This window comes from Porites lutea, chromosome 5, assembly GCF_958299795.1.
Source record: "Porites lutea chromosome 5, jaPorLute2.1, whole genome shotgun sequence".
Classification (NCBI taxonomy): Eukaryota; Metazoa; Cnidaria; class Anthozoa; order Scleractinia; family Poritidae; genus Porites; species Porites lutea.
In genome coordinates, this window is record NC_133205.1 from 36,193,425 (window position 1) to 36,219,495 (window position 26,071).

General features: G+C 39.1%; 2 protein-coding genes across 2 annotated transcripts; one reads left to right on the forward strand and one right to left on the reverse strand.

Annotated features, from left to right (window-relative positions):
• Positions 1-538: 538 nt before the first annotated feature.
• LOC140936742 (exosome complex component RRP4-like) lies at positions 539-8,457 on the reverse strand. The gene is made up of 9 exons (XM_073386222.1): positions 8,274-8,457; positions 8,028-8,129; positions 7,537-7,582; positions 6,285-6,374; positions 4,843-4,908; positions 4,216-4,284; positions 2,824-3,024; positions 2,226-2,351; positions 539-1,093 (listed from the first exon to the last, which is right to left on the reverse strand). Exons 1-9 carry the CDS (start codon positions 8,390-8,392, stop codon positions 1,016-1,018), a joined length of 897 nt encoding a protein of 298 aa, XP_073242323.1. The 5' UTR covers positions 8,393-8,457; the 3' UTR covers positions 539-1,015.
• A 100-nt stretch (positions 8,458-8,557) lies between these two features.
• Positions 8,558-25,787, forward strand: LOC140936695 (conserved oligomeric Golgi complex subunit 7-like). Its single transcript, XM_073386181.1, has 23 exons — positions 8,558-8,681; positions 9,591-9,635; positions 10,803-10,858; positions 11,357-11,441; positions 11,568-11,657; positions 12,311-12,379; positions 12,577-12,612; positions 12,829-12,949; positions 13,689-13,771; positions 14,468-14,578; positions 15,768-15,926; positions 16,332-16,383; positions 16,692-16,819; positions 17,333-17,407; positions 18,023-18,088; positions 19,135-19,297; positions 20,595-20,801; positions 21,557-21,690; positions 22,281-22,370; positions 23,589-23,703; positions 24,296-24,430; positions 25,155-25,245; positions 25,493-25,787. The coding sequence occupies exons 1-23, from the start codon at positions 8,589-8,591 to the stop codon at positions 25,569-25,571; spliced, it is 2,283 nt and encodes a 760-aa protein (XP_073242282.1). The 5' UTR covers positions 8,558-8,588; the 3' UTR covers positions 25,572-25,787.
• Positions 25,788-26,071: the final 284 nt, after the last annotated feature.

Below are 26,071 nucleotides of genomic sequence, written 5' to 3' on the forward strand. Positions count from 1 at the left end.
GTTAGAGTCAAATTACGTCATCGTGCAATTGTCCTATTAGTTTTCTATTAGTGAACTGTTAGTCAAAATTGCAAACCCGTTCCCAGGGACTCGCGCGATCTCTCCTTCGCACTGCACATCGAAGACTTTTGGAACTTAACTGTTCCTGCCTCAGGTATGGACAGGGGGACATGTTTCCCATGTGTTTTATTTATAGTAAAGAGGACCATCGGAGTACTACCCACTTCCACATCGTCCAATGATACACTCCGTTTCCCCCCACAAACTTTGCATAAGCGTTACTTTTCGTTTTCTCTTGGGAGGCTCGTGGGTCCCGAGAAAAATTTAAAACAACGCGAAACGAAAGGAGTTTATTATGAGAGTAGCCTTGCTACTAAAGAGACAATCTACCCCTAGTGTAAACAGGGATTAATTAGGAACACTCTTCCAAACTTGGAAACAACTCTTCAGTATCTTCGCTTCCCTGTGTAAACGATACAAGGGTTTTATAATAGGTGCAGAGAATACAAATGACCAAATACAGCCCAAGTTATTATGTGCAGGAGATAAAAAGACCAATCCTCTTGGGGGCGAATGTCAAGGGTCAATCTGTTTTACCTCCGCAGCTAAATAATAATAAACTAGAGTGGAAACTCAATTTTTATTTATCCCTAAAATACTGTTTATAGCTGCTCATAATAACAAATTGTGCACTGTTTTCTCAAAGCTGTACTACAGCTACTCGCAAACACAACATTGTTTCTTCAGCTTTCAAACTTTTCAAAACTGGACACGAACAGTTCCTTAAATAAACAGAAACGCTATATCGTCTTTCTGGGCGACACATCTACTCCCACTTAATCCTTAAGAAAAGTGTACCATACTGTCATAAAAGGTCACTCAGTTATGCCTCGACACAGAAAAACTAAATTTGACACTTTCCATAAGTTGGACAAGTTTCTCTAACCCAGTAGGAACAAAGAGCTCCAGTGGGTGGGGCGGCACTTCTTTGATACAGTTATCCAGTAAGAGTATTTTACATTTCTTGCATAAGGCGTTGCCTCACAGTATCTGCTATCTCTTCTTGAATTTCAGGCTTAAGCAAATCCTTGACCTAGTAAGAAAAGAGAAGGGTTGTTGTTGAAACTAAAAGAGGATATAACAGTGCCACTTCTATAAGCGGGGCTTGCGTTAAACAAAGACGTCTCCTGGGTGTTATAAGTAAAGTTTCGAACAGAAAAACATTGTCTTGTGAAACATTTCCTTTTCTTGAAAAAACGTTTGCTACCAATATTAAAATTTTGTGTTTCGAGTAACTTATTGTTTTCTTACGAGCTGCAGATTGGCCCACAAGCAATGTGTAATCTGATTGGTCAACTTTGTCTATGTGGCCCCGGTTACAGTGGTCGCACTGTGAACCTCTTCTTTCGTTTCCATCATTTTTTTCCCTTTCGGCAATCATTTTCTTTATTCTCCTGGCCCTTGTAACTGATTAAGTGGTGATAATACAAGGAGAAATACATTTCTGATCAGTATTAGGGTCACCCTGCAAGCAGAGCCTCCTTCTGTCTCCTTGTTGATCGAGGAGGATACAAAGAGGCTCTCAACTGCTGCCAACTCTCTGAGGTCACCGCAGCCCTAACTTCTGTACTAGTCAATCTTCTTGGGCGCTTTCCATTCAACTCAAAATTCCGGAAATTTCGGTTGGTACATCAAATGGAATGGACCATTTCGGTTTGGTCCGACCGAAATATTCGGGACCAGCTTTGAAACTTGTCTACTTTGACCGGTCTGGTCATTTCGGTCGGTCGGACCCGAATATCCTTTTCCATTTGACAAAATTGTTGTCCTCAGTACCGCTGTTTTGTATCCTGCTCACAAGAACAATAACCAAACGCGCGGTGGCTTGGGTCGGGTCTGTGCAACTGGAATGGGCACGAGGAATTTCCGAAATTTCAAATCGGAATTTTTGTTCAATGGAAAGCGCCGTCCGTTTCTCTTGTCAAACTTGTTTTTCGAGTGCAAGCATCCTATTGTCGATAAATCAATAGTCATAACTGAGCCTGCTGTACCAAGCGCACGTCTATTAGGTTCGAAACTGTACCCTACCAACATGCAGAGCATGCTCAACAAAGATCTCACTCGATTCACGCAGTCTTTCTAGAGGACGCCAAAACCGAGCGGCTTACCGTAGGGTGTGTTAAAGCCGACACTATAAAATAATGTATGTTAATAACGTTTCCTACCGAGTGCTTCATGGAGGCATCATAAGCATACTGCAGAGAGGTGTTAAACAGCATCACTCCATTTTCTGTAAGCGTTACTATACAGTTACGAAGCCGGGCAATTGTCTCACGATCAGAGTCTAGAATCTTACAACAAAAAGAAAAACTCCACTCAACCTCATTTTTTCAAAGTCAGCATAAAAAGTTTGAATGGTGGGGTTGGTACCCTTTGCGAGCATCCCGTCTGTATTTTTGTGCCCTGAAAAACTTGTAAGTGCGACCAGATTCCATTTTTTTTGGGTGGTCGCATAAACGACGCTACACTATATACTCAAAGTAACCTAGTATTCGAGGCCCTTGATTGGCCGGTGTGCGCGAAAGGAAAAGCGAAGATGAAAAAAACTGGGGAGGACTGGGGAGACAAAGGGTAGCAACCGTCTCAACCCAATCCTCTCTCTCTTTTTATTCAATTTTTGCTACTTTTCTCTTCGCTTGTCTTGAGTATACGACTCCACTTGGACAAGATAATAAGAAAAGCCCTCCCTGGATGAACAACTCGAGACCAAGGGCAAGACAAGAAACTCATGATATTGTCGTCCATTAAAATGAAATCCTATACCTGCTTAGGTGGTTCATTGACAATGGTGAGTCGGTCAGTTTGCTCATCTGTGAGCATAGCTTCCTCCGTATTCAAAGGACAGATCCAAACATAACCATTGTTTCCAAGAATCACAGTGGCTCCACACGGAAGATTGAGAAAGTGAGTTTTACAGCGCTTGACCAAAGATGGCGGAACCTGTACAAGAGTGCCTTCTCTAAGCTGTGGGAAACACATTGTTAAAAAGAAAGATACAGTTGGGTGAGAAATTCCTTCTCGGCTCAGTGGTGTGGCCAAAACGTGAGGTTGATAAAGCAAAGAAAATACAGGCTATAAAAATTTGTTGTGATTCAAACATATCCTTGGCTTAATTAATAGTAGGGAGCTTAAAGGTGATGTTACACGAGACGATTCGCAACGACGATTTTTGACGCAACACAGCGTTGCAACATTGTTGCGACATTGTTTCGAATGGTTACAACATTGTTCCAATATTGCAACGCTGTGTTGCGCTAAAAATCGTCGTTGCGAATCGTCCCGTGTAACATCACCTGAAGCAACGATGACGGCGATTGCTACGAAAACGTCACTTACAAAGCGAAGTCGCGCTGCCTCACACGGTACCGTGCTTATTCCGTCTCGTTTAATTCCTCAAATGTTGGCAAATTTCTTTGGAGTCGAATTCTAACGGATTGATCAAAGTTTAGGATTTTCAGGATTTAAAGAAAAAGAAAATTGTTGTTTAGTATTCCCGTCCTCGACGAAACATGAAATTAGGCTCTTTCACGTTGTTGTCGTGCAACGACGCCAAAGAAATGTACAAAAGATGCGTGATGCACGTGCAAAGTTGTTCTTTTGCCAATCGAAACCTACTGGTTTTTTTGCCGTTCTTGTTGCGGTCGCTGTCGTCGTTGCTTAAGTTCCCTAATTTTTTATGAAAAGTAACAAATGAAATTACATTTGTAACATTTAAACCAAGGATAATTGTTTCGACCATGTTCACAAAGTGATTCGTTTCCAAATTTTGCCTTCTTTTTTGTCAAAGACGTTGGTCGGTTGGGAAAAAAAAAGACCGACTAAGCATGCAAACAAGCTCTTCAGATTGTCAAACTAGAACGTTTTAAGGAATTCCAGTGACTGTTTAAACACTCGCGTATTAAAGAAAACGATACCAGGATGTGACTTCACTAACTTTTCACCAAAGAAAAAAGTCATGTATGATCACGTCTGTTCTCATAGAAGAAAGGGATACGGCATCATACTCTTCAACTGACTAAAGAAAATTACCTTTTTTTCTATTTTTTTTAAAATCAGTTGGTTGGATGTTGGGAATGGAAACACCTCTCAGACATGACCTTGCATGACTTTGTAGAAACTTAGAAAGAAGAACGATAAGTTTGATATGTAACCAACCTTTCCATATTTGAGACTGCGGGTATGTAATGAGAGTGACCCATCACTATACACTGACTGCACTTCTGCCTAAACGTAGTCAAGGAAAACTTACAAAAAGTTGACTTGTCAACCACTTCAATAAAGTCTTCTCAGTATTTAATAACTGCGTCTGTTCGCTTGATGGAGTTTGAGAACCGGGGACGGCAACATGTGTGACCCAACCATGACCCTCATGCAAGGCATCCAGGTACTGAGCACACTGACAAGCAGTAAAAATAGAGAAGGAAGGGAGGATGACAACCGAATTAAACTGACAACTGAGCAACACAAAATGACATCAAAGTCTAGCATGCTGGGTTTTCATGTCGACAGGTTCCTGTTCTCTTCACTATGATCCTTGAAATTCCCATATAAAGCAAATAATTATTGTGTGTGCACAGGAATCCCAGTGGTTCCACCCAGTAGGGTTCCACGGTAACTAAGGATTACAAGCATTTGGTTTAAATAGCTGAGATTATAGTGTCAATGCAACATTCTAAAAAGATTCAACTGGTGGTAAGAGGGTCGGACCGTGTGCAGTGCCTATACTCAGAGCAGGATATTTGTTAGTTCAGGAAAGATAGTTGGCAGACTTCAAAAGGATACACTTATCAGATCACCCTCTGCAAGAAAGTGGCGCATCATTAACTCATCCTCAGCAGATCGTCTTCTCTGAGAAAACAGCAGAGTAAAAAGCAACAAATAAATGAAGGTCAACACGCAAAATTTGTGCAGTCGTCTGATCTCCCTATAACTGTATAAAGATGAGCTTGTTAGCTTTCAGTTACTATAACCTAGGGGGAGGGGAGGAGGGCAAAATCTGTGGACATGTCTGCAAAATATTTCAACCCTCCCCTCACCCCTGCATGCTATCAAATCTAAATAGGACATTCAGCATCCTCACCCCCTCCACCCCACCTCTCCAGGCCACAATAAATGAAAGTTTCCTGATATAAAAATATCAGCAGAACTGATAAAGGCATACAGTTACGTGTAATTTGAAATCCCGACAAGATGAGTGACCCATCAGCCGGGTCACCCTTTTTTGATGGTACTGTCACTCTCCTAGCCTGGCAACTTTCTGCATATAACCTGTGGCTTGCCAAGCTGGGTTGACTCAGTCAAGGCAAGACAATAAGAGCACGCGTGAGCACTGTTTAAGAAAATCAAAGCATGCATGAGTGCTATTGGCTCAGGCAAAGGAGTTAACTTTTTTCTCATATAAACTCTCAGTTAAGTTGACTCGGCTGGGGGGGGGGGGAGGGAAGGGGGGGTGTTCCTGCTACTCAACACAGGTTTTCTCCATATAATCAGGGTCTAAGAGTGTTGTTGCCCACTGGCTTTTTACACTGTAACAGCACTTTTAGGGGAAGCCTAGTTCTCAATGCCTTCTTTTGTGTACTAAACTTAATGTAAAAATGACACAGCAGATGCATCATTGGCTTATAGGTCATCATTGGGGCTGTGGTCAAGTCGCCAGGCATGTGGACAGGTTTCGTAGTTACATGTACATGTGAGGGTAAGATCATGCCCAAAATGACAAAAATGTCTGAAAGGTGAAAAATGGACCAAGGTGGCCACCTAACCTGCCAAACAAAATACTATGGGTAGCCAGTTGTCCTTACATAATAACAATAACAATGTACAGAACTGTGTTACAATAATACAGCATAACCAAATTAATAAATACTGCCTCTGTTAGAGACCGTTGAAAAGTGTACTCCTGAAAGCCACGGGTGACAAGGGGTGCTTTCCAACCAGAAAATTCAATTGCAACATCAAATGGTTTGCATCATTCCATTATATTCCACTCCAGAAAGTTTAGGAAAATATGGGTTGGTGTTTCAAGTGATGCATTTTATTGGTCTCTTCAGCTGATCTGGGTATACTTTGTGGCACATTCTTCCTCCAGTAAGGGTCAATTTTTACCCAGATGGTTTGTGTAAACTGTAAGCAGCCAAGGACTACAACATGTCCTAATTTCTAACTTGAAAGAAAATAAAGTACTGTAATCTTTGAACAGGTGAGATATTTAGCGTTCGCCTTACCAGCTCTCCACCAGGTAAGTTGACTGAGGAGAGTAGCAAAACAGAGTCTAGCCTTGAAAAGGTTTCCACTTTCCATCTTTTCTGTCCAACCTTGGAGAACAAAAAAGGCATCTGTTGTTTAAGTATGCAAAGGGTAATGAAATGAGACAGGATCCCAGTTATTACTGAGAAACAGTGGCTATTTCTGGTTGTTAATAAGATTATCATAATCCAAAAGAGCTACACAATGTATGACAAGTACCCTCACTGAAAAACCCAGTCTAACATAACATAGGAGGTCTCCATGATTTGGATATTAATTTGTCCACTGTCACCTTGAAAACAGGTGTTTCCCACAGCAGAAATCATCATCAGTGTGGGGTGATTGGCCATATGCAAAACTCAGGGTCCACAGAGAATTTTTTACAGTGTGGGGGCTGGTGTCCACCTCCTTTGATGGGGGGGGGGGGGGGGGGTCAAATTTGTCTCCTCTCGTTTTGTGTCTGTTTAGAACTGTCAGATTACTGAACCTTTCTTCAGTCATTGTTGAGCAGAGCCATATTTATTAATTTTCAAGCCACTGAAAAGGACCTTTCTCATGCTGCGCCTGATTGCTAATGCAGGATTCACTGGTAGAAGTTTGCAGATCATGATCTTCTAAGGTTCCTGTAACTCCTTCATTTTGGCTAGCATGTCATCGACACATGTATCACAACTATTGATCAAAATATAAAATTTACAGTTGGGCCTTTTTAGAATTAAAATGCATCAGAGACCACATCATCAGCCGCTATAATTTGTTTCCAGAAACCGTAGTTCCGTGGAGTAGTCTTCAGGTTTAATGGAGAACCTTCATCAAAAATGACTCCATTCCGCATCGCTGCATATGCTACATAGCCTTGCTGGTTTGAAAATGCAGGAGTCTAAGACTAGGTGCAGTTTTTAAAGACAGGCGTTTTGATCATATTTAGGATCAAATAGACCAATAACAAATTTAGATGCTGGAACATTCTTGTTTCAGCAAAGATACTAATTATATGAAAATGTATATTACTGTGGAACTTTATAAAGAACCTCTATATAATGTAGTCCTTGGTACAACAAACTATTTTTTAACCCCAGTAATAGTAAAATATATGGCTATGTGAAACAGAACCTCACCATCATCCCAACATTGTTGATATGATGGTGAGTTATAAAAAGGAGGTCAAAAATTAGGAAATATTTACTAGGTAAGTAGCACATAATGCAAAATTAAGAAATTTTTTCTCACCTCTGTAATTCTACCAACGACGACATCGCCTACTTCTCCATTGTACCTGTCAGGGGAAAAATACCTTATTTAGGGCATTTCGTGCAGTTGTGATGCATGGAAAATTTCAATATTGTGCTAACCTTGAGACGATAGGAAATTCCAGGGCACAAAATTATCCAAACTACATGTATGACATCACTTCAACAGTCACTGAATTTTGCCGGTACATTATACAACTTCAAAAATTTTTAATAGACATGATATCGTGGGCTTGTATAGACTAAAGGTGTGTTTCCAAAAACAGAAATGGGTCGTCAGATTGATTAAAGTCACTAAGGTTTTTTTTCTTTAGGCCCCCTCAACTGGAGGTGTAACTTGAATGCAACATCTCAATGATAAAACAAATTGCTCTTTGTTGTTGTTTTAGGAAAGGGTCTATTGAAAGAGGTAGAGCTGTTGCGTTCCTTAGAAATTTTATGAGAGCATTATTTTGAGACACCTATATGTACCTTGTTTTAAATGGTCGTACGCAGATAAGCTTGTTCACTCTCTCAACAACTCCAGCAACTGAGGCTATCAATTTATCTCCATCAACATAGGTGCCATGACCCCTAGATCAGTGAGATATAATAAAAATAGATTAGTCTCTTTTCCTTACAGTGTAGCTTCGATTTCCTACCACGATATACACTGTAAATGTATAACTGTGAAAACATTGTGAATGGTTTTGGACAGACGGGTTATGTTTCCCCAACCTCATATATCCAGTATCCTCTGTTATAACATCTCCTGGAGAAACAATGTGTTTCGGCTCTAATCCAACTGAAGATTCGATTTTCTTTCTTTTCTTGGGTAATCTAACATCTACAGACATGCTTTCCGACGAAATGAACCTTCACACGTGAACCTTACAAGCGACCGCCATCTGAAAATTGCGCGCGGCCGAAGACTGGGTTGAGCCAATAGGCGTCCTCGTTCGCAAAGAACAGCGGAGAACTTCCATAATTCAACATGGCGGCAGCAGCAAAGCTATTTTTGTTTTGTTTTTAGTTTTTGTAATTGACAATGACATGGATTTTTCCAAGTTTTCCGACGATAATTTTGATGTTAAAGAGTGGGTTAATTCGGCGCTGAGAATCCGTGATGATCGAACCCCAGTTGATGTAAGTTTTATTTACTGTAAATTAATTTAACAGGACAAACTGCAACGTGTCAGCACACAGTAGCTGTCGCCATTAATGAGCATTAATAGATCTGCAATCTCCCGCAATTTACAGCTTTATGCTTCTAAATAAATAAAATATAAATACCGCGAATAGGCTTTCTCAAAAACTCATACTCCCCTTATTGTTAGGTAATAATTTATACTTCGAAAGCTCAATAGCTACCCTACTATTTAAAAATGCAGTGCGTATGTATGACATATTTATCAAAAACTGAAGTAATGTATGATTAAATGTCAGAGTTTTGGTTGGCTTAGCAACCAGAGCATATGAGCCATTGCGCAATACCCAAGAAGAAGTGGTTATTTAATTGTTGTCTGAGAGTTCCTACATAACAGAGATCGGGAAAGACTATCATCAATCTTGCTTTTTTAATGCTTGTTGGAAATTAGTGATTATTGTTTAGGGAGGAGGGAAGAGGGGTCTTGCTTGTTTTGTTTTTTAACCGCAGCAGGATTAGCTCATTTGGTTGAGCACTTGAGTGCAGAGACTCAGAGTCTTAAAATAACTGAGAAATGAAGGCACTGCATGCCTTTTCTCTGCAATGACAATTTCAAATGGTGGTCCCATCTCCAGTAGGAGACCTAAAAGTAGTGTCCCCAAAAGTAGTTTCGTGCTAAATACATTGACTCTCAAAGTGCTCCCTGTTTCTTCTGAAATATACCCTCTTGGATGAAAGTGTGTAATTGAAGCTAATATACACACTATGTTATGCAGACTTGACTTCAGTGAATCCTAAACTTTTTGCCGCATACTTCCTGTGAAGTGAGTTAGGCGTATGCTTAATGTACACATTACTGAACATAAATCCCTTGAAATCACCCATTCTTTTTCATATTTGTTTTCCAGACTCATGCATCTAACTTGGTCATGAAGTTACAGCTTTTTATTCAGGTTTGTTTAGAAAAACTACTGGTATGTGCAGTATTTCACATTGATTACCCCCAAATCCTTCATATTTAGAATTTACAGTAATTAGGAGAATTCATCCAAACTTCAAGGCATTATCTATATGCTGGTTGCATCCAGATTAAACATTTGCATCCAGATTAAACATTTCAAGCTAGCAAACTGGTGTTCAGGCATTGTAAAATTAACAAAATGATAACAACTGGTAATCTTTAATATTATAAGCAGGCCTAGGTCTTTCAATATTTTACAGAAAATACAATGGTCACTGAGATTTTTGAACAATAATATTGTTAAAGGAAGTGGCACTTTTAGGAGCTAAAATTTTGAGGCAGTTTCCAGGGCTGCAGAACCCAGTCTGTGCTTAGAGGAACATGCCTTCATGCTTTTGCATGTAGATTATCTAAAAGTTATTATCTCTTTCATGAGGTTAAATGTGATTTAGGCAACATTAACCTCAAAGCAATGCTGGTCAGCAGTTTTCCCAACAATGTTGGGGCTGGCCCGATGCCTTTAGAAGGGGCACCTCATGACTTGTATATGCAGTTGCTTGCTTGCAGTTCGTCACAAAGTGTCCTTGCTATAGCTTTGTTGCATGCTTGCCATTTTTTGTGCTGTGTTTTTTTCCCAACCCTCCTGCCCTCAGTTCAGGGCCAAGTATGTATTGGTTAGTAAGTATTCTACTGAACAGTTCAGTGTGATGGTGCTTGGTGGGGGCCGCTAGCAGGGTTGCCATGGATACCTCCTTCCTTGTGCTAGAGCATTGCCTGGTTCCACCAACTTTGTAGGCAACAGCGCCCAAGCTCATCTATTGGTGATGAGTTTAATGGTGCCGTACAAGAATAAATATTTATCTAATATTCTTAAGATACTAGTCACTCCTAGGTGATTAAAAGTTGAATAAATTGTACCATACATTTTCAGCTGATCTTTATACTTCCGAATTTTCCTTGAGATTCTGTGGGAAAAATTACGGGTGAAAAAAAAAACTAACATTTTGAATGCACTTTAATTTGGTCTTTGTCAAGTTTAAAATGATAAGATATGAGCTGATGGTTGACTCTTTTCTTTGAATGAACTATTTTGTAGTACCGGTATTTCTCCGTTATTTTATTTATATATACATCATCAACATTGATTTATGTTTTATAGGAAGTGAACAATGCTTTGGAGGAAACTAGCAATCAAACAGTGAATAATATTCCAAGGTACAATCCAAACATTGCATTAACATTTTGTTGTGGTTGTAGCAATGCAATATGCTGTTCCAAAATTATGTGTTAATTTTGATAGTATAATTATCTGCATGTAGAGGGTTAAATTTCTAGGTGTTCAGAAGCTCAAAGGTCCAGTAATTTGAATCCTAACCTTCATCTTAACATCTTCCATAACACCCTTACCTCTATATTAATTCAAGCAATTCAAAGAACAGACAGGCTTTTATTATTAAAGTGACTCCAGTGATGGAGAAACAAGTGTTTCAACACAGATACAGCTACCTAGGTTTTTTTTTTGCTAGCCTGTCCACGCAGTTGTTACTTTCATATGCCACCCAATGATCCCTAAAGAGAAACTAGAGGGTCTGTGAACAGGCTACTTTTTTATGTAAACCAAGGAAATTATTTCTGAAATAAATGTTCTGAACTGCAACATTACAAATTATATGATGTTTACCTTAGATATTTTACAAAAAATTTTCTTCATAGAGTTTTGAGGGAGATTGAGAATATACGCCATGATGCTTCCCTCTTGAAAGAACAAATGACTTTAGTGAAAGAGGACATCAGAGTGGTAAAAATGATGATTTCTTTGCTTGTGATATTTTTAACATTCAGTTATTTAACCATAATTAATTTTTATTTTTCTTTGTGACATAAATTAATGATACCTGTTATTAATGATAATAACATTTTGCAGGTTGAGGAAAATACTGCGCAGTCAATGAAGATGTTAGTTGAAATTGATACAGTGAAATCAAGAATGCAGGATGCTTCAAGAGCTTTACAGGTACATTGTACATATCAATCAATCAAAATTCAATCAATTTTATTTAAGCTCGTTAGCGTGAGGAGTGGTTGCCCAATCTCCTGAGCCAGGGGCTCATGTATTAAACCTTGGAGCATTCCGAATCGAATTGGAATTTAGAAATGTTGGTTTTTGCGGCGTAAAACCCAATTGTTGGGTTTGAAATCGTACAGTTAAGGGTATCTTTATGGTTAAGGGAAGGATTGTGTAATGTGGAGATTTATTTCTTTGTACCCCACCAATGTAGAAACAGGGTACAGAATTGTAAATTTGAGACTTTGTCAAACTGCAAGACCCGGGTTTCAAAATTCAAGACAGAGACTCAAAAAAAGCCGAGACTCAGAGATGCAAAATCACCCAGAAACAAAACTTCGAGACCTAACACAAATGCTTCCGGAGATTTCAAGATCGGGCCCAAATTTTCTGAGACTCTTGTTTTTCGAGGAACCATTTTATACCCCTTAGAAATGATGAGACATTGATATCGCTAATTTTTAGTACAGAAGGAGGCTCTTTTTCTCTACTTCACCAGTGCCACCCCATCCCCTAGTGTCATCCTGGTATACACCCTTAAAATGATACGCTTATTGAATAACTTATGAACTAAAGTCTTATTCAAGATGTGTAAATTTCAGGAAGCAGATAACTGGACGGTTCTCTCTTCTAATGTGGATAAAGTATTTGAATCAGGAGACATTAAAGCTGTAAGTTTAGATGTGAATCATAAACTGTAAACTTGTGTAACTGTAGCTTTAAGTGTTCATATACATCATAAGCTGATACTGAAGGGGCTGAACAAAATGAACTTCTGTATTACAGCCAACCCTCATTTTACTAAACAGCATTTACTGAGAAGAATACTTACCTTGCTCACATAATTTGTTGGTCTTGATCATTTTAGATAGCCGCAAAACTTGAAGGAATGCACAGGAGTTTAGTAAGTATGAATATTATTATTAACATTAATCATAAATCAATTAATATTTTTTTCTTTAATTTATTTCATTTACAGTTGAATCGCAGACATTCATTGCCATCTCCTTTGTTGTCTTCTGAGGAGAAATTAGGTGCTGGTCAGTGTTTTAAAGATAGAATAATGAACCATATGTTCTATGAATAACTTACTATTTTATTGCAATCCTCTTTTCTTTAGACAGTGTTACAAGATGTCCCTGATTATGCACAAAGGCGCAGACTCCTTGAGGGACTGAAAAACAGGCTGGAGGCACTTTTGAGTCCTAAGATTGTGGCTGCTTTCAATAATCACTCTTTAGGTAATATTTTAAGGCCTTATGCAAAGCTCGGCAATAAACTGCTCTCCACACTTTTTGTGCTTTTAATTTTACCTAAAAAGTGAGGGACAAGCTTTCAAATTCAAAGAAAACTGACCCAGTGTATTTAAGGTCTTTTTCTTCTAAATGTAACAAAATGATTTGTAAAAATTGCAAATGAAAACGATAAATAGCCGAGAATCTCAGAATGTTGGGACAATGATGGAATTCCACTGAAATCTGAAATTCTGAGGAATTCCTATACTGACATCCAGTATTGGGCTGTTGGATTCGACCGGCAAACGTAACTGGGCAGGAAAAGTCTGGTTGTGTTATGGGTGAAAATAAACTTTCACTTGAATCAGCAACCAAATATATTGATTCAGGAAATTAAAATTTAAACAAATGTAAAACCGCTATATAGGGAATTCGGTGGATTCTACCTGAAGTTCTGTTGTTTTGATATAATAACATTAAGTTATACCACACTGGATAATCATGGTCTAAGTATCATCTGTATTTTGGTTTGATATGAACAAATATTATTTTAAATGATATAAAAATGAGAATAGAAGTTTCATTTACATGTGGAACATTTGAAAATACTTCGGTTTCAATGAATATCGTACGAGTGTCTCATTCATCTTAGATGTTTTAATTTACCAATAATAATAATATTATTACACTCAATATTTGCCTAATACTTGCTTCAATGTTTCCTGCCTCTTTCTTTGTTCCATAGATGACACCAAAGAATATGTTAAAATATTTACAAATATTGAAAGACTAGACCAACTTCAGAATTATTACATCAGATGTCATAAGGCAAGTATGACCAGTGGTTTCACATTATGTAAAACAAAAATGTGATTTGAATGACTTGTCTGAGACTGACCTGATTTTACAGCACTTTGAAGCAGCTCTCTGAGCAAAACATCTAGAATTAAGAAGTTGTATTAGTTTCAGTATTTTTATGAACATTATTAATCAAAGGAGCTGCATCAAGTACTTTAGTTAAAGTCAAATTCAGCTGTTAGGAACTGGCCAACAAATTTCGTGAAATATAATCAGTTGAGAGATCAAAAGAACATTTTAAAAATAGCTAATTAAAAAGTAAGACAGAAGAAAAATGAAAACAAAAATGAGATGAGTTTTATGAATTTTATTTTTTGCATAAGAGGTTTTTGCTAATGTGAAGCTTCCATTAACTAAGAAAATTAGCAATTCTAAAAACCGAATAGACTTATACTGTGACACAGCTAAGTGCCTTTAAGAATCCTCTTCTGTCAACAAAATATATGCGATAATACACAAGGGCCCTGTTTATTATTTGGCAAGGTTTATATGGTTAACTATGCATTCCCTATAAGATGCTGAGATAACACTTTTGTAGTTTTTCCAATAAAAGTGCTGGAAAGGTTTTTAACAATGTAGCATTATTATCCTATTGAGGATTACAATCACCTGGATGATCAAAATATTCTGCCTCCTTTTATTTATTTATTTTATTTGAATCCACAGGCAAAACTTCAAAAGACTTGGAGTGAAGTTCGTACTGAGGATCCAAACAGATCAATGCTGGAGTGGTTATCAACATTCTATGATGTTATACTCTCCACATGGCACACAGAGGTATGGTCAATGTGAACAAATGACACTGGTCTGGTTCTTGAAACACCGTTTAAGTCCAGGAGGGGGGGACTCCACATATGAAAGGGGTGGGGATGCCCATCAGAAATTTTAAATTAAACCCCTAAAGGAGACCGATCTGGGAGTGACCCAAGCTTTTTTTGACCCCTAAAAGAGACCATGTTAAAACACAGACAATATATATATTTTTATATTTTTTCACGTGCAACCTTAAACGAGACCTTCATGGCTAAATATGATGGCGTTTTGCCCAGAACACCCTAAGTGAGACCAAAATACAAAATTTACACCCCTAAGTGAGACGACGAGCATCCCCCCCCCCCTTTTCATATGCGAGTCCCTCCCCCAGGCGTTTAACATAGCATTCTGTACATTTGCTCCTTGTGGTAAAACAAACACAGGGTTCTCCAGTGACCATCAAAAATCAATGCATAGTTGTCACCACTAACATTCCTTCTGTGGTTACATCAATCAAAGTACACTGACATGTATGCATGAGTGGATGTATGAGTGACAAAATGTTTTGATGTTGAAGTTTAATGTAATTTGATGTGAAGTATGAACTGCGGTTGTAGATGAAAGTGAAGAATGATCATCGCAGTAAATTTTCCAATTTAAGCAAAAATTGGATAGAAGAAGCCTGAAAAAAATCAGGGCTTCAACGGGATTTGAACCCGTGACCTCCGTGCTACCGGTGCGTTGCTCTAGCAAGTGAGCTATGAAGCCACACATTGGGAGCGAGGTCAATTTATTGAGTTCATATCTCCCATGAGGAGTGAAATGATGTGAAGTATGAACTGCGGTTGTAGATGAAAGATCCCATTGAAGCCCTGATTTTTTTCAGGCTTCTTCTTTCCACTTGCTGAAATTGGAAAATTTACTGCGATGATCATTCTTCACTTTCATCTACAATTACAGTTCATACTTCACATCATTTCACTTCTCACGGGAGATATGAACTTAATAAGTTGACCTCACTCCCAATGTTTGGCTTCATAGCTCAGTTGGTAGAGCAACGCGCCGGTAGCGCGGAGGTCACGGGTTCGAATCCCATTGAAGCCCTGATTTTTTTCAGGCTTCTTCTTTCCAATTGCTTAAATTGGAAAATTTACTGCGATGATCATTCTTCACTTTTTAATGTAATTTGGTAATCTTATTTTTGTTTTCACAGGTGACATGGTGTGGTCAAGTTTTCAGTGATCCTGGCACCGTGCTCTGCACACTGATCACTCAAACACTCACTCACCTAGATCCATCACTCTCTTCATGTATCACAGAGTTTGTTAAGAATGAGTCCAACATCATAGAAAAGTTGATTGAGCTGCGACAGGTGAGACGAGATCATTAGGTCAAAATAAATAACTGAAGTCCTGTATTATGTATTATAGTCTTGACTTGAAAAAAAAAAAAAACGGTAGGACATCCCATTTTTTTATTCTCTCACCCCCCCCCCCCCAAAAAAAAAAGGGTGGTGGGGATTTTAGATTTGGGGTGTTCTTCAAAGATGCCAACAACATTTGGACCCTTATGACAAATTTTTCAAAAATTGAACGGTTCGGATTCCAGATATCTTTGATGGGGGGGGGGGGGGGGGATGCTCTCCTATAAGGTCAGCTGAAATTTACACCTAGGCATTCAGCCAAAAAGCCTTGAAGACTCTGACTTTATTGTTCTTTATGATAAACATTCATTGGATTGATTTGTCTTAAAATTAATTATTTGCAATTTTTCCCAGGTGACGCTGCGCTTTGCACATGGTCTAGAAAAGGCAGTTTCACAACAGCAAGGTGGCTATCAATTTTTTGAAACACTTTTATATTTCTCTTTAAAATGATGTTACCTTAACTCTTGAGATTGTCTATATAGTGGCTACAATTTAGTATAATCCACTAAAAAACACATAGGTGAACTTAATTAATCACTGCCCAGGTGATCACCTGCAACACTGACATCGTAAATGTAGATTTAAATGACTAAAATGTGAAGCTGAGATTTTCATTCAGCTGTTTATATACTGTTGTATTATGGTGTCAGTCAGACTCAGTACCTTTTCATTGCCATATTTTGTAATTTCGCTCTTATCGTTGTCTTGTAGATAAATGCAGTACACAAGCTGTCAATGTGGTGGTTGATGCAGTATATTCTCCCTATGTTCCATACCTGTTGGATTATCCAACACTTCAGCAGACCTTTCTCACAGAGCAGTTGCAGGCAACTCGGTTGGTAGGTATCACCCACGTCATTCACAACACTACATGACAACTTATCATCAGGTCACACAGAAGTTCTGTCTGCCTTCTTAGCCTCATCTGCTAATCTGTAAATTGGGACATTCTTGGACAGTGATGATTGGCAGTGGTGACATTGATAATATTGACAGTGACGATGGTAAGGTGATGAGGATGATGATGATGATGATGATGACGATTTATTTAGGAATCAATGAATTCTCCATTTTTTAGTCAACCTGTCCCACCAAACCTTCGTTTCATAGGAGTAGCCCTGTGACTAGAGGTTGTCCAATTTTTTCTGCCCAAACCCAGTATTTTCAATGCTAGTAACTAGTAACAGTTGACTAACTATCACCAAGAGTGAGCACTGTAAATAGTGATGATGATGATGACGATGTTGATGACGATGATGATAATGATGATGATGATGATGATGATGATGAGGGGATACTGGTAATCACAGTTCAACTGCTGATTCTGTATAATTTTCTGTGTCCTCATACAGCATGCAGATGGATTCATGGAGACTGCAGGGTTCATGGCAGAATCGGTAGAGAAAATTTTTCATCTTTCTGAACAGGTAATTTTGTTTCATCTCTTCTATCTTTACTGAAAACTTAAGCTGCTCTTTTCCTTTAGTGTGGGCTCAAAACTTTCCTGCCCGCCACCCCACAAAACAAAATGTGATTTGATTGCCGCATCCTAAACATATTCCACGTCAAAAACTGTGGCAGTGGCAGTGTGGTGTAAATTGGTTTGTCTTAATCTTTTTTATCTTTTCTACTGGAAAACACTTGTTTCTTACATTTAAATTCACAGATCTGGTAAAGTTTGAGTTTTTTCTGCTCTTGTGTTATTTTAGCCCTCCTTATAATCAGATGTATTTCTTGTGATATACAATGGGCTTTTCCCTTCTCTAGAGCATTTTAAACATACGACTCACGTGCTACTAAAAGCAAAGGCTAGCGGACAAGAGAAACTTACCTTGAACAGCCATAACGTCTATATTTGCACCCAGGCAGCAGTTAGTCGGGGACTGAGATTGGACCCAGCACAGAAAACAAATTATGAGCAAAGTCAAGTTTTCAAACTTGACTGATGCTAATCTTATTTAAGTCACTAGGGAAACGAATTCCTTACTTGAATCTTTTCAGTTGCTAGTCAGTTGCTTAGTATAAATATTTTAATCTTGCAGGCCGTTGAGTATTGTGTTGATCTCACTGATGGTTATGCAACTCGTGGGCTTTGTCATGTTCTGGAGGTGAATATTAAGTAGTTGTTACCATTTCAAACAACACTGTGCTATTGAAAATGTTGTTTTTTATAACTTTGGTTGTTCCATGAGAGGTAACAAGGCTGTTCTCTCAGAAAAATTGAAGAGAGCCCAGACCTTTGAATCTGTGATTTATAAAAAGGAATTTACGAAAGTACTCTCATGGATTGCTTTCCGATATCTTAAAAAGAGAAAGTGACTATATTGAGATGCCATTGTTAATTTAAAAATTTGGATTTAACAGTTAAGTAATTTCTGTATAAATTTATATGCTTTCTACTCTCCTTCAATTCCTTTTTCTTTTTTCCGTAGATGTAGTGGTAATCAAAATAAAACTATGGTAGAAATAAGAATTATTGTAACTTAAAATATTTTCCTTCCTTCCTTTCTATTCATTTTATTTTTTCTTTTAACTGGGCTGCCTAGATTGGCAATTGCTATTTTGTGAGCCGGTCTATTGTGATACCATTTTTAATAAAGAAAGTTGAAGTTGGTTTTGAAGTTGATGAAGAAAGTAAGATTTTCTAGTCACCCAGGAGCAAAAGTTAGGCGCCTTGGGCCACCGAGTTCTGCTAGAGCACAGCCTTGGGAAATTAAGCCATCGTAGCGGTGCCAACTGCGTTTCGTAAAGAAAACAAAAATAATTTTTTACTCTTGCCAGTCAAAGAATACGAAGATGATACAATTAACCAATCAGACATTGAAGCAAATAAATGCTGTTTGTGGAAAGAACATGAAAAACATATGAACAACTCGCAACTGACAAATTCTGTGTTGTTTGTTAAGCTGATCTGTCAGGAAACGAATGTAAAACAAACATCATTCAAGGAAAATAAAAAAATGGGGTGACAAAGTGGATTAGTGCCTTCAGTGGTGATGTCAAAACTGGGTAGCTCGTGAATACAGTGAATACAGCCACCTCTCATTACTGCGCATGCCTACTTGTGACTGTATTCGCAGGCTAAACAGTCGAGAATCATTTAATCATAATCCAATGACAAATTTTTCCTGATTTAATTGTGTTCTTTATGCAGGAGTTCTTTAGAGCATATGCAGGACGGATGGATGAATGTATTTCAATTTTAAGAAAAGAATGTGCTCTTGATGTTGATCCTAAGACAGACACTCAGTCCACTGAAGGACTCAGCGAGGACTGGACAATGTTTCAGAATGCATTCCGTCTCATCCAGATATGTGGTAAATAACTTCTCTGCCATTAGTTTTGCAATGTGTATGGAATTTGCTTGCATGCTATATACTTGTATAAAGCTATTTTTCGCTGGAAAAGGATAACGTAGATTTTCTGGTGTCTTTTCCCAAGTCAACTTCTGGTAGGCGAGCACCTATCATTAGTATGAGACCCACTTTTTTCATTAAAATCTTCCACGTACAGCCACCTCCTGACCTGTTTGCCAGCATCTTATCACCAGATTGCCCCTTGAATCCTAGACTGAAAAACAGTTCGTATTTTTGCGTATTCAAGTACGCGCGAGCAGTCAAACAAAAGGCCTGGAACAAAGCTGAAAACAGAAAGCGTGACTGGGGAGAGACACACACACCCTACGGGCGTGCGAGGCTCGCGCGCGGAAGACTCTTACGCCACGCTTTACCGATTTCTTTACTGATTTTGAGAAAAAAACCGAATGTTTTGCAGTCTACTTGATTTAATTAATTATTCAAGAGAGTAACAGCCAATAAATGAGGCGTATTTGGGTCACATACATGGATTTAACGCGCCTGCACCATTCTTCTCCTCCAGATAGCGTCGGTCGGATACCAAAAATTATTCCATAAACGGTCTTCGGTGGATATCTCTCCCCCGACTTTTTGGCCACCTCCATCACAAACTTGCTAAGCCAGTAATTAAAGGTTACTGCATACATTTCTTCAATGCCGGTAGAAGGCTGTGCGACCTTGTGTAAATCATAGCCTTTAAAGAGCCCTCCTGGATCTAAAACTGGAGATATAACCGACCAAGAAATTTGCCATTCGCCAAAAATTGTTACAGCCCATTTGTTCTTATGGCTAAACTTCAGAATACACGGCCACTAAAATGTTGCTCAGCAACTCCTGCTCCCTAATGGCTAAACTTCAGAATACCCGGCCACCAATGATATTCCTCAACAACTCCTGCTACCGCGGTGCGTGGTCCACAGTCCGCAGTGCTATACATGTAATATACTTCTTTCTATAATTAATCTTAAAGTGTATTCAGTGACTTGTTTGTCAAAAACATTCAACGGTAACTTCTTGAACATATTGCTTATTACTAATGGCTTTTTAAAACAACAGATATGGAAAATGTGATTCTTTGTCCCAAAATATGCCTGAAGAGCTCATTGGCAAACAGAAGTTTGTACTATATTTCTAACCCCAAGACTCCCATATCAAAGTTGTATATATAAGTCTGACCAATTTGTGGTTCCTCCTCTTTTACTTAAATTCTACTTTTAATCTGATAAATTCAATGTTTTACCTTTTTAATTGTTGTTAGGTGACTTGCTACTCAAAATGGAGAATCTAGACAAGCGATTACTGGCTGCAATCCTTTATTCGGATGGGGATAACAAAGAACACGACACAATAAATGAAGATAAACCATCTACTCCCTCCAGACCATTTCCTTGGTACAATTATTTGCAAAATGAAAGACCTACAGAATCAAGTGCATTAAATGAACTGAAGCAGAAACTGCAAACAGGTAATCTATACCAAGTAGAGACCGTGAAAAATCAGGCTGGCGAAGGCCAATGAATACGCGATCTTTAAACGTCTTGCACAGTTGTTTCAGCCTGTTAAATTTTACTTATGAACTAAATCGAGGAGCTGTATTCATAGGGTTGCTGTGAAGCCCAATAAGAGACAACTTTAATCGCAGTGTTGGTGTTGTGCAAAAAATCCCTTATCTTTGAACTGGACGTTGATATTTTGCATTGACTTATCGAGAGGAGGCGTACGCACGTGCAACGCTGTTTGTTTTGTCCAAATCAGAGTGCCCCTGAAGGGTTTTAATCTTAGGGAACGAAGGATATCCCGAAGTATGTCTCGAATTGACTTTTAGGGAAAATATGTTAGGAAATGTTTAGTCTTTGTTGTTGGGGGGGAGGGATGGTTGGCTTGGGGCAAGAAGAAACTTCAATTTATTTTTGGAAACTACATACCGAGGAACATGATCCCTTCTCTCTTCTCACCGGAAAGCCTCTTTTTTGTCGCTACCTTCCGACGTAATTGCTTTAAGGCTGGTTTCATTGTGATTGCTAAGATCACTGTGATCGTAGCAATCACATAGGAAGGATCTAGGCCTGAAGTCCCATATACGAGGCTTCCCCCCAGTTCCCCAATATGCTAGTCAGAGTGTTTAAGTCTATACTGTTTTAATTCACTATCTGCTGGGGGCAGCTGTTAATTTGCTAGCTTAGTTACCAACTATGGCTTACATGAGTTTTTCCTTCCTAGCTGGTGAATCTGCAGTTGTCTTGACAAGTGTATTTGAACAGCTCCAAGCTTTGAACGAGCGAGTTCATACATTTGCTTTTGACATCGTGTTCATACAGATCAGACAGCAGCTTGCCCAAACACCTAAACTTCAGGTACAGTTTTGTTTCTTTTGAAACCGACCTTCTAGTACTTCTGATTGGCTTAAGTTACTCTAAGACATTGGCGGCATTTGGAAACGTTCTGTAGTCTCCCATCAACTTTTACTCGGGTATAGTCCAATAGTTATACTGTTTGGAGGATTAGTTAAGTCGGTAGAGGGCTGGGTTGCAGAGTGGAAGGTCGCGGGTACGATTGTCGTGGCCGGACCAATACTCAGATTCTTAAAAATACTGAGAAAGAAGGTAATTCCGTTGCCTTGCCAACGGCTAGACCATAACGTGGCTCGGATGACCACGTAGAAATGGCAGTCGTGTCTCCAGCGGGAGATGTGAAAAGAAGTGTCCACATGTGTACTTCGTGCTAAACACACCTGACGGTGACTTTCTTGAGACCCAAACTTACTATACGGATAGTACATTTAAGCCAAAGCTGTTTACGGCGTTTGTTGCGCTTAATTGATGCTTGTCAGACGTATGTGTCTGTATTTGCAGGTCAAAGTGATAACATTAGTTTTCATTTTGTATGTCGATTAACTAAACCTTGCTCTTCTCTGATGTGACGCATATTTTGCTTTGTCATTTAGGTTTGGTCGGCCCAGTCCCCTGAATCTGGCGCGGCATTGAGTGATGATCTCCCCACATTTAGTTTGTCACCACTGGGATACATTACACATGTAAGTGGCTCTTGTTTCAATGTTCTGATCCTTAAGGGTGGGGGTACTCAGTAAAGTTTTGCACGGGGATTTTCCGCCACTAGGTCCAATAGCCTGTGAGTACGGTCTCAATTTTGTGGGGCGTGCAAAGACACAATAGGTGACAAAATTAGTTGAGACACTTCGCCCTTAAGGGGCTTTCTGACGTTTTACTGACTTCAAAAGGGGAAATAAAGCTTTTCCTCCCCCATCCCCTCCATGGAGGGGTGTGGATTCTTTTGTTCTCTGAAGTTACCCTATTTGAGAACAATGTCTCAACAATTTTGTCGTCGATTGCAGCCGTCATAGAATGCGAATCCAGAATGTATTATTCCAAAATAGGGTCAATCGAAGGCACATTAACGAAGACCAACTATTCCCTACCCTTTTCTGCATCTCAGCTTTTGAAATCCCTGCCCTTTAATTTACCACTAGCTTAAAAACTGAGCGCTTCGTGCGGCACATCCCTGTATCATCATAGAGAGTACTCCACGGGTTCTCTTAGATGTAAAAGAACAAACGCTGAAACTAGACTCCCGAGTCCACTGATTTAACGTAGTGTGCTTCCTTTCAGCTCATAATTGAACTTTGATACTGTCAAGTTTCACACTGACATAGTGTCGAATTATTAACATTGTATAAAAAGCTCTAAGCCTGACCATTTTCTTGTGGTTGTTCGTATGCTGCACAAGCTGGTTCTAACTTTTGAGTCTGTGGATCAACTGGATTAAGCCTATTGTGTAACCATTTAATTGAAAGCTACTGGGCACTGTCTTCCTGTGGGAGTGTTTATTATGCTGCGCAAGGTGGTTATAACGTTTAGGTCTGTGGATGAAATCCTTCAGTGTTGCCATTCAAATAGGAGCTTCTGAGCATTACTTTTTTGTGTTATCTGCCGTCTATTACCATGTAAAAGGTGTTTCTAGTAGCTTAAAAAACGGGACCATTTAGTTAAAGGCTACCGAACACATGAGGTAGTTATAACATTAAAGTTTGGATTGAAATAAAAACACAACTGTCGACTTTCAAATGAAAGATCTTGGACAGTTCTTACTTTCAGAGCAGTTCGCTTCTCGATATGATGCAAGATAATAAAATGGTGTTTTTTCTCGTTCAGCAAAGGTAGTAGATGATAAGCGTCAGATTTTCTTTGTCTGATTTGTATTTATTTTTAACTCTTTGTTGTTTTATCATTATCAGATTGGTGATTACCTGTTGACTCTTCCTCAACAACTGGAACCGTTCATAACACAAGAGAATCCTGCGCTGGAAGTGGCTATGAAAGCTGGCAATCTGCCTTTCCCAGATCTAGAAGGTTTGTACGATTTACTGCATGTTACAGGTCTCTACATGGTGCTTACGCTGTTTACAGGCAGCCATTACGATCATAAGGTTATCCCTATCTTAAGATCTGTCCTTACCGATAACCCACCCAGTCCAGGAAAGGTTGGCCACAACACCAGGGTCTACGTCCTCTACTCTTTTCGAACAGTGGTGTGGGTACTTTTACGTCCCACAAGAACCATATAAGTAAAAGTGCTATGAGACGAAGCCTATGATTTTTCGTCCTTATCCGAGAAGACTACAAAGTCTAACCGTTTGCAGATGTCATTACAAAGGCAGCGGTTTCTTCACAGTTATTTAAAGATCCGGAGTGTTGGTCCGGCCGGGGTTTAAACTCGCGACCTCCCGCTCAGCAGACCGCCGCTCTCCCAACCGACTGAGCTAACCAGGCGGCGGTTATTTCGCCGAATTAAAATGAAGTCCGAGATGTGACCTGTTTCTTCGGTTCGTCGGGCTATTTTGGGCAACATTTTTAGTGGATCAAAGATCCATAGAATACAGCTTTGTAAGTTTTATTCCTTAATTCAAGGGAAAGAAGTGACTTGTGTTTAATTTTTTTACAGATGAAGGGGAACACCACCCCGGATCGTACTGGCTTGGTTCTATCGCTCGTGGTACCATGCACGCTTACACGGAAAGTATTCTTCGGATTCACGAACTTACGCCTTATTCGACCCAACAGCTCTTGGCTGATATAGGTGTGTGAACATCTACTATACGAGCTTATACAATTTTAATACACGTGAAAAACTGTTTTGCAATCCGCCTAGCAACTACCGTCTCATGTAAGCTACATTATAGTAAGTAGATGCGAATCTGGTCTTAAAAGTGCTGGAATACTTCTCAAAGTACCGTGACGCCAGCCCTTTGACAATATAAAGGCGGAAAATTGTCGCACATTTCACTCAGTCAGTTTTCTTCCAACTGGCAATAACCTTCATTATAAAGCCTTAATGTCATCTCAAAATCAAATTTAGTTTATAGAATAACGGCTTGGTACAAATGCCTAGGTTGTCATTGGAAGTTGTATCGCTTTGTCTTGAAAGCAAGTCCGTTTAATTACGTTTGAACTCGTGGAAATTGATGCGCAAGAAAAACGTTAATAAACCGCAAGCAGTCTCTCTTTTCGTTCAGATTTACTGAGGGGAAAGTGCACGCGCACGCGAGACGTGACAAATGATGGCGGCAGCGGTTCTGCTGTCTCGCGCGTTCAGTTACGCACTTGTCCATTTTCGTGTCTCACGCCCGCGTTTCGCTCCACGAACTGAGAAAAAAGAGAGACTGATCATCGTCGTCAGTATTGTTTTTGTGTCGATAGCCATCATGTCAGAGGTGTAAGTTTCAATTTTAGCGCACCCGTTTGGCCATGACCCAAAAACAGTAAAATAATAAATTTAACTGATATTTTATTTCGTTTGCTAGATTACTTCTGCAATGTGTTGGAAGCTCTTGAGGTGACTCCAAGTCAAACCTTGATGCATATAAACTCCTTACTTAAAGCATCTCCCGATAAGTAAGTTAACTTCTTTGCCAGGTTATTACATGTAGTTGATTCTTGATAGGGTTTGTTTATCGTTTGTCATGATATTCACTCTGTTGTTTATCGCGACTATAATATTACACACAGTGTTACACCATTTACTGCTGCTCTTTGCCTGATGTAAACAAGCAGTGAGCGGTCAATATTTAAATGGAGTAGTTTAACAACGAAAAGCCTTTCGACGTTTGAGATTCTTTTCTTACACATTTTTTACTTTTAGGTTCCACGAGGTTGCTACCGATCTCAGTGTGGAGGATCGCATTATGATGGCCATCGCTGGAATCAGAAGCATTCGCTGACATTCACAACAGTTTGAACGGACTGATAAATGAATATGATATACGTCGTTTTCTTAACTGCAGAATTTCATTCTACCCTTAGACAGACTCTAGATAATAATTTATTAAGGCAGCAAGGTGCTTATTGATAATGGTGTACCTTGGCCGTCCAAGGTCAGCTCCTTCGATTAAGGAAAGATAAATTTTCTACGATGAAACTGTGGTAATCTGTGAACATATAGTATTTAGGAAATAAAAGAGAAAAACTAGTATTCTGTATAGTAAGTGTTTGTGTAGTTCATTCAAAGCAAACACTGGGCGAGGCTTTTGGAAAAAATGCAATGGGTTTTTAAAAGCTTCTATAAAAGCTTACTCTAACGTTTTAGACTTTTGGTTAGGGGAGTGGGCTGGTTCTAAGGTTTCTACGAGAAGAGATTTTTCCGGATTCGCGACGAACCAGGAACATTTGCATATTGGTACAGGATTCATTTTACACGCAGATGTTCGAATCGACTGTCGTT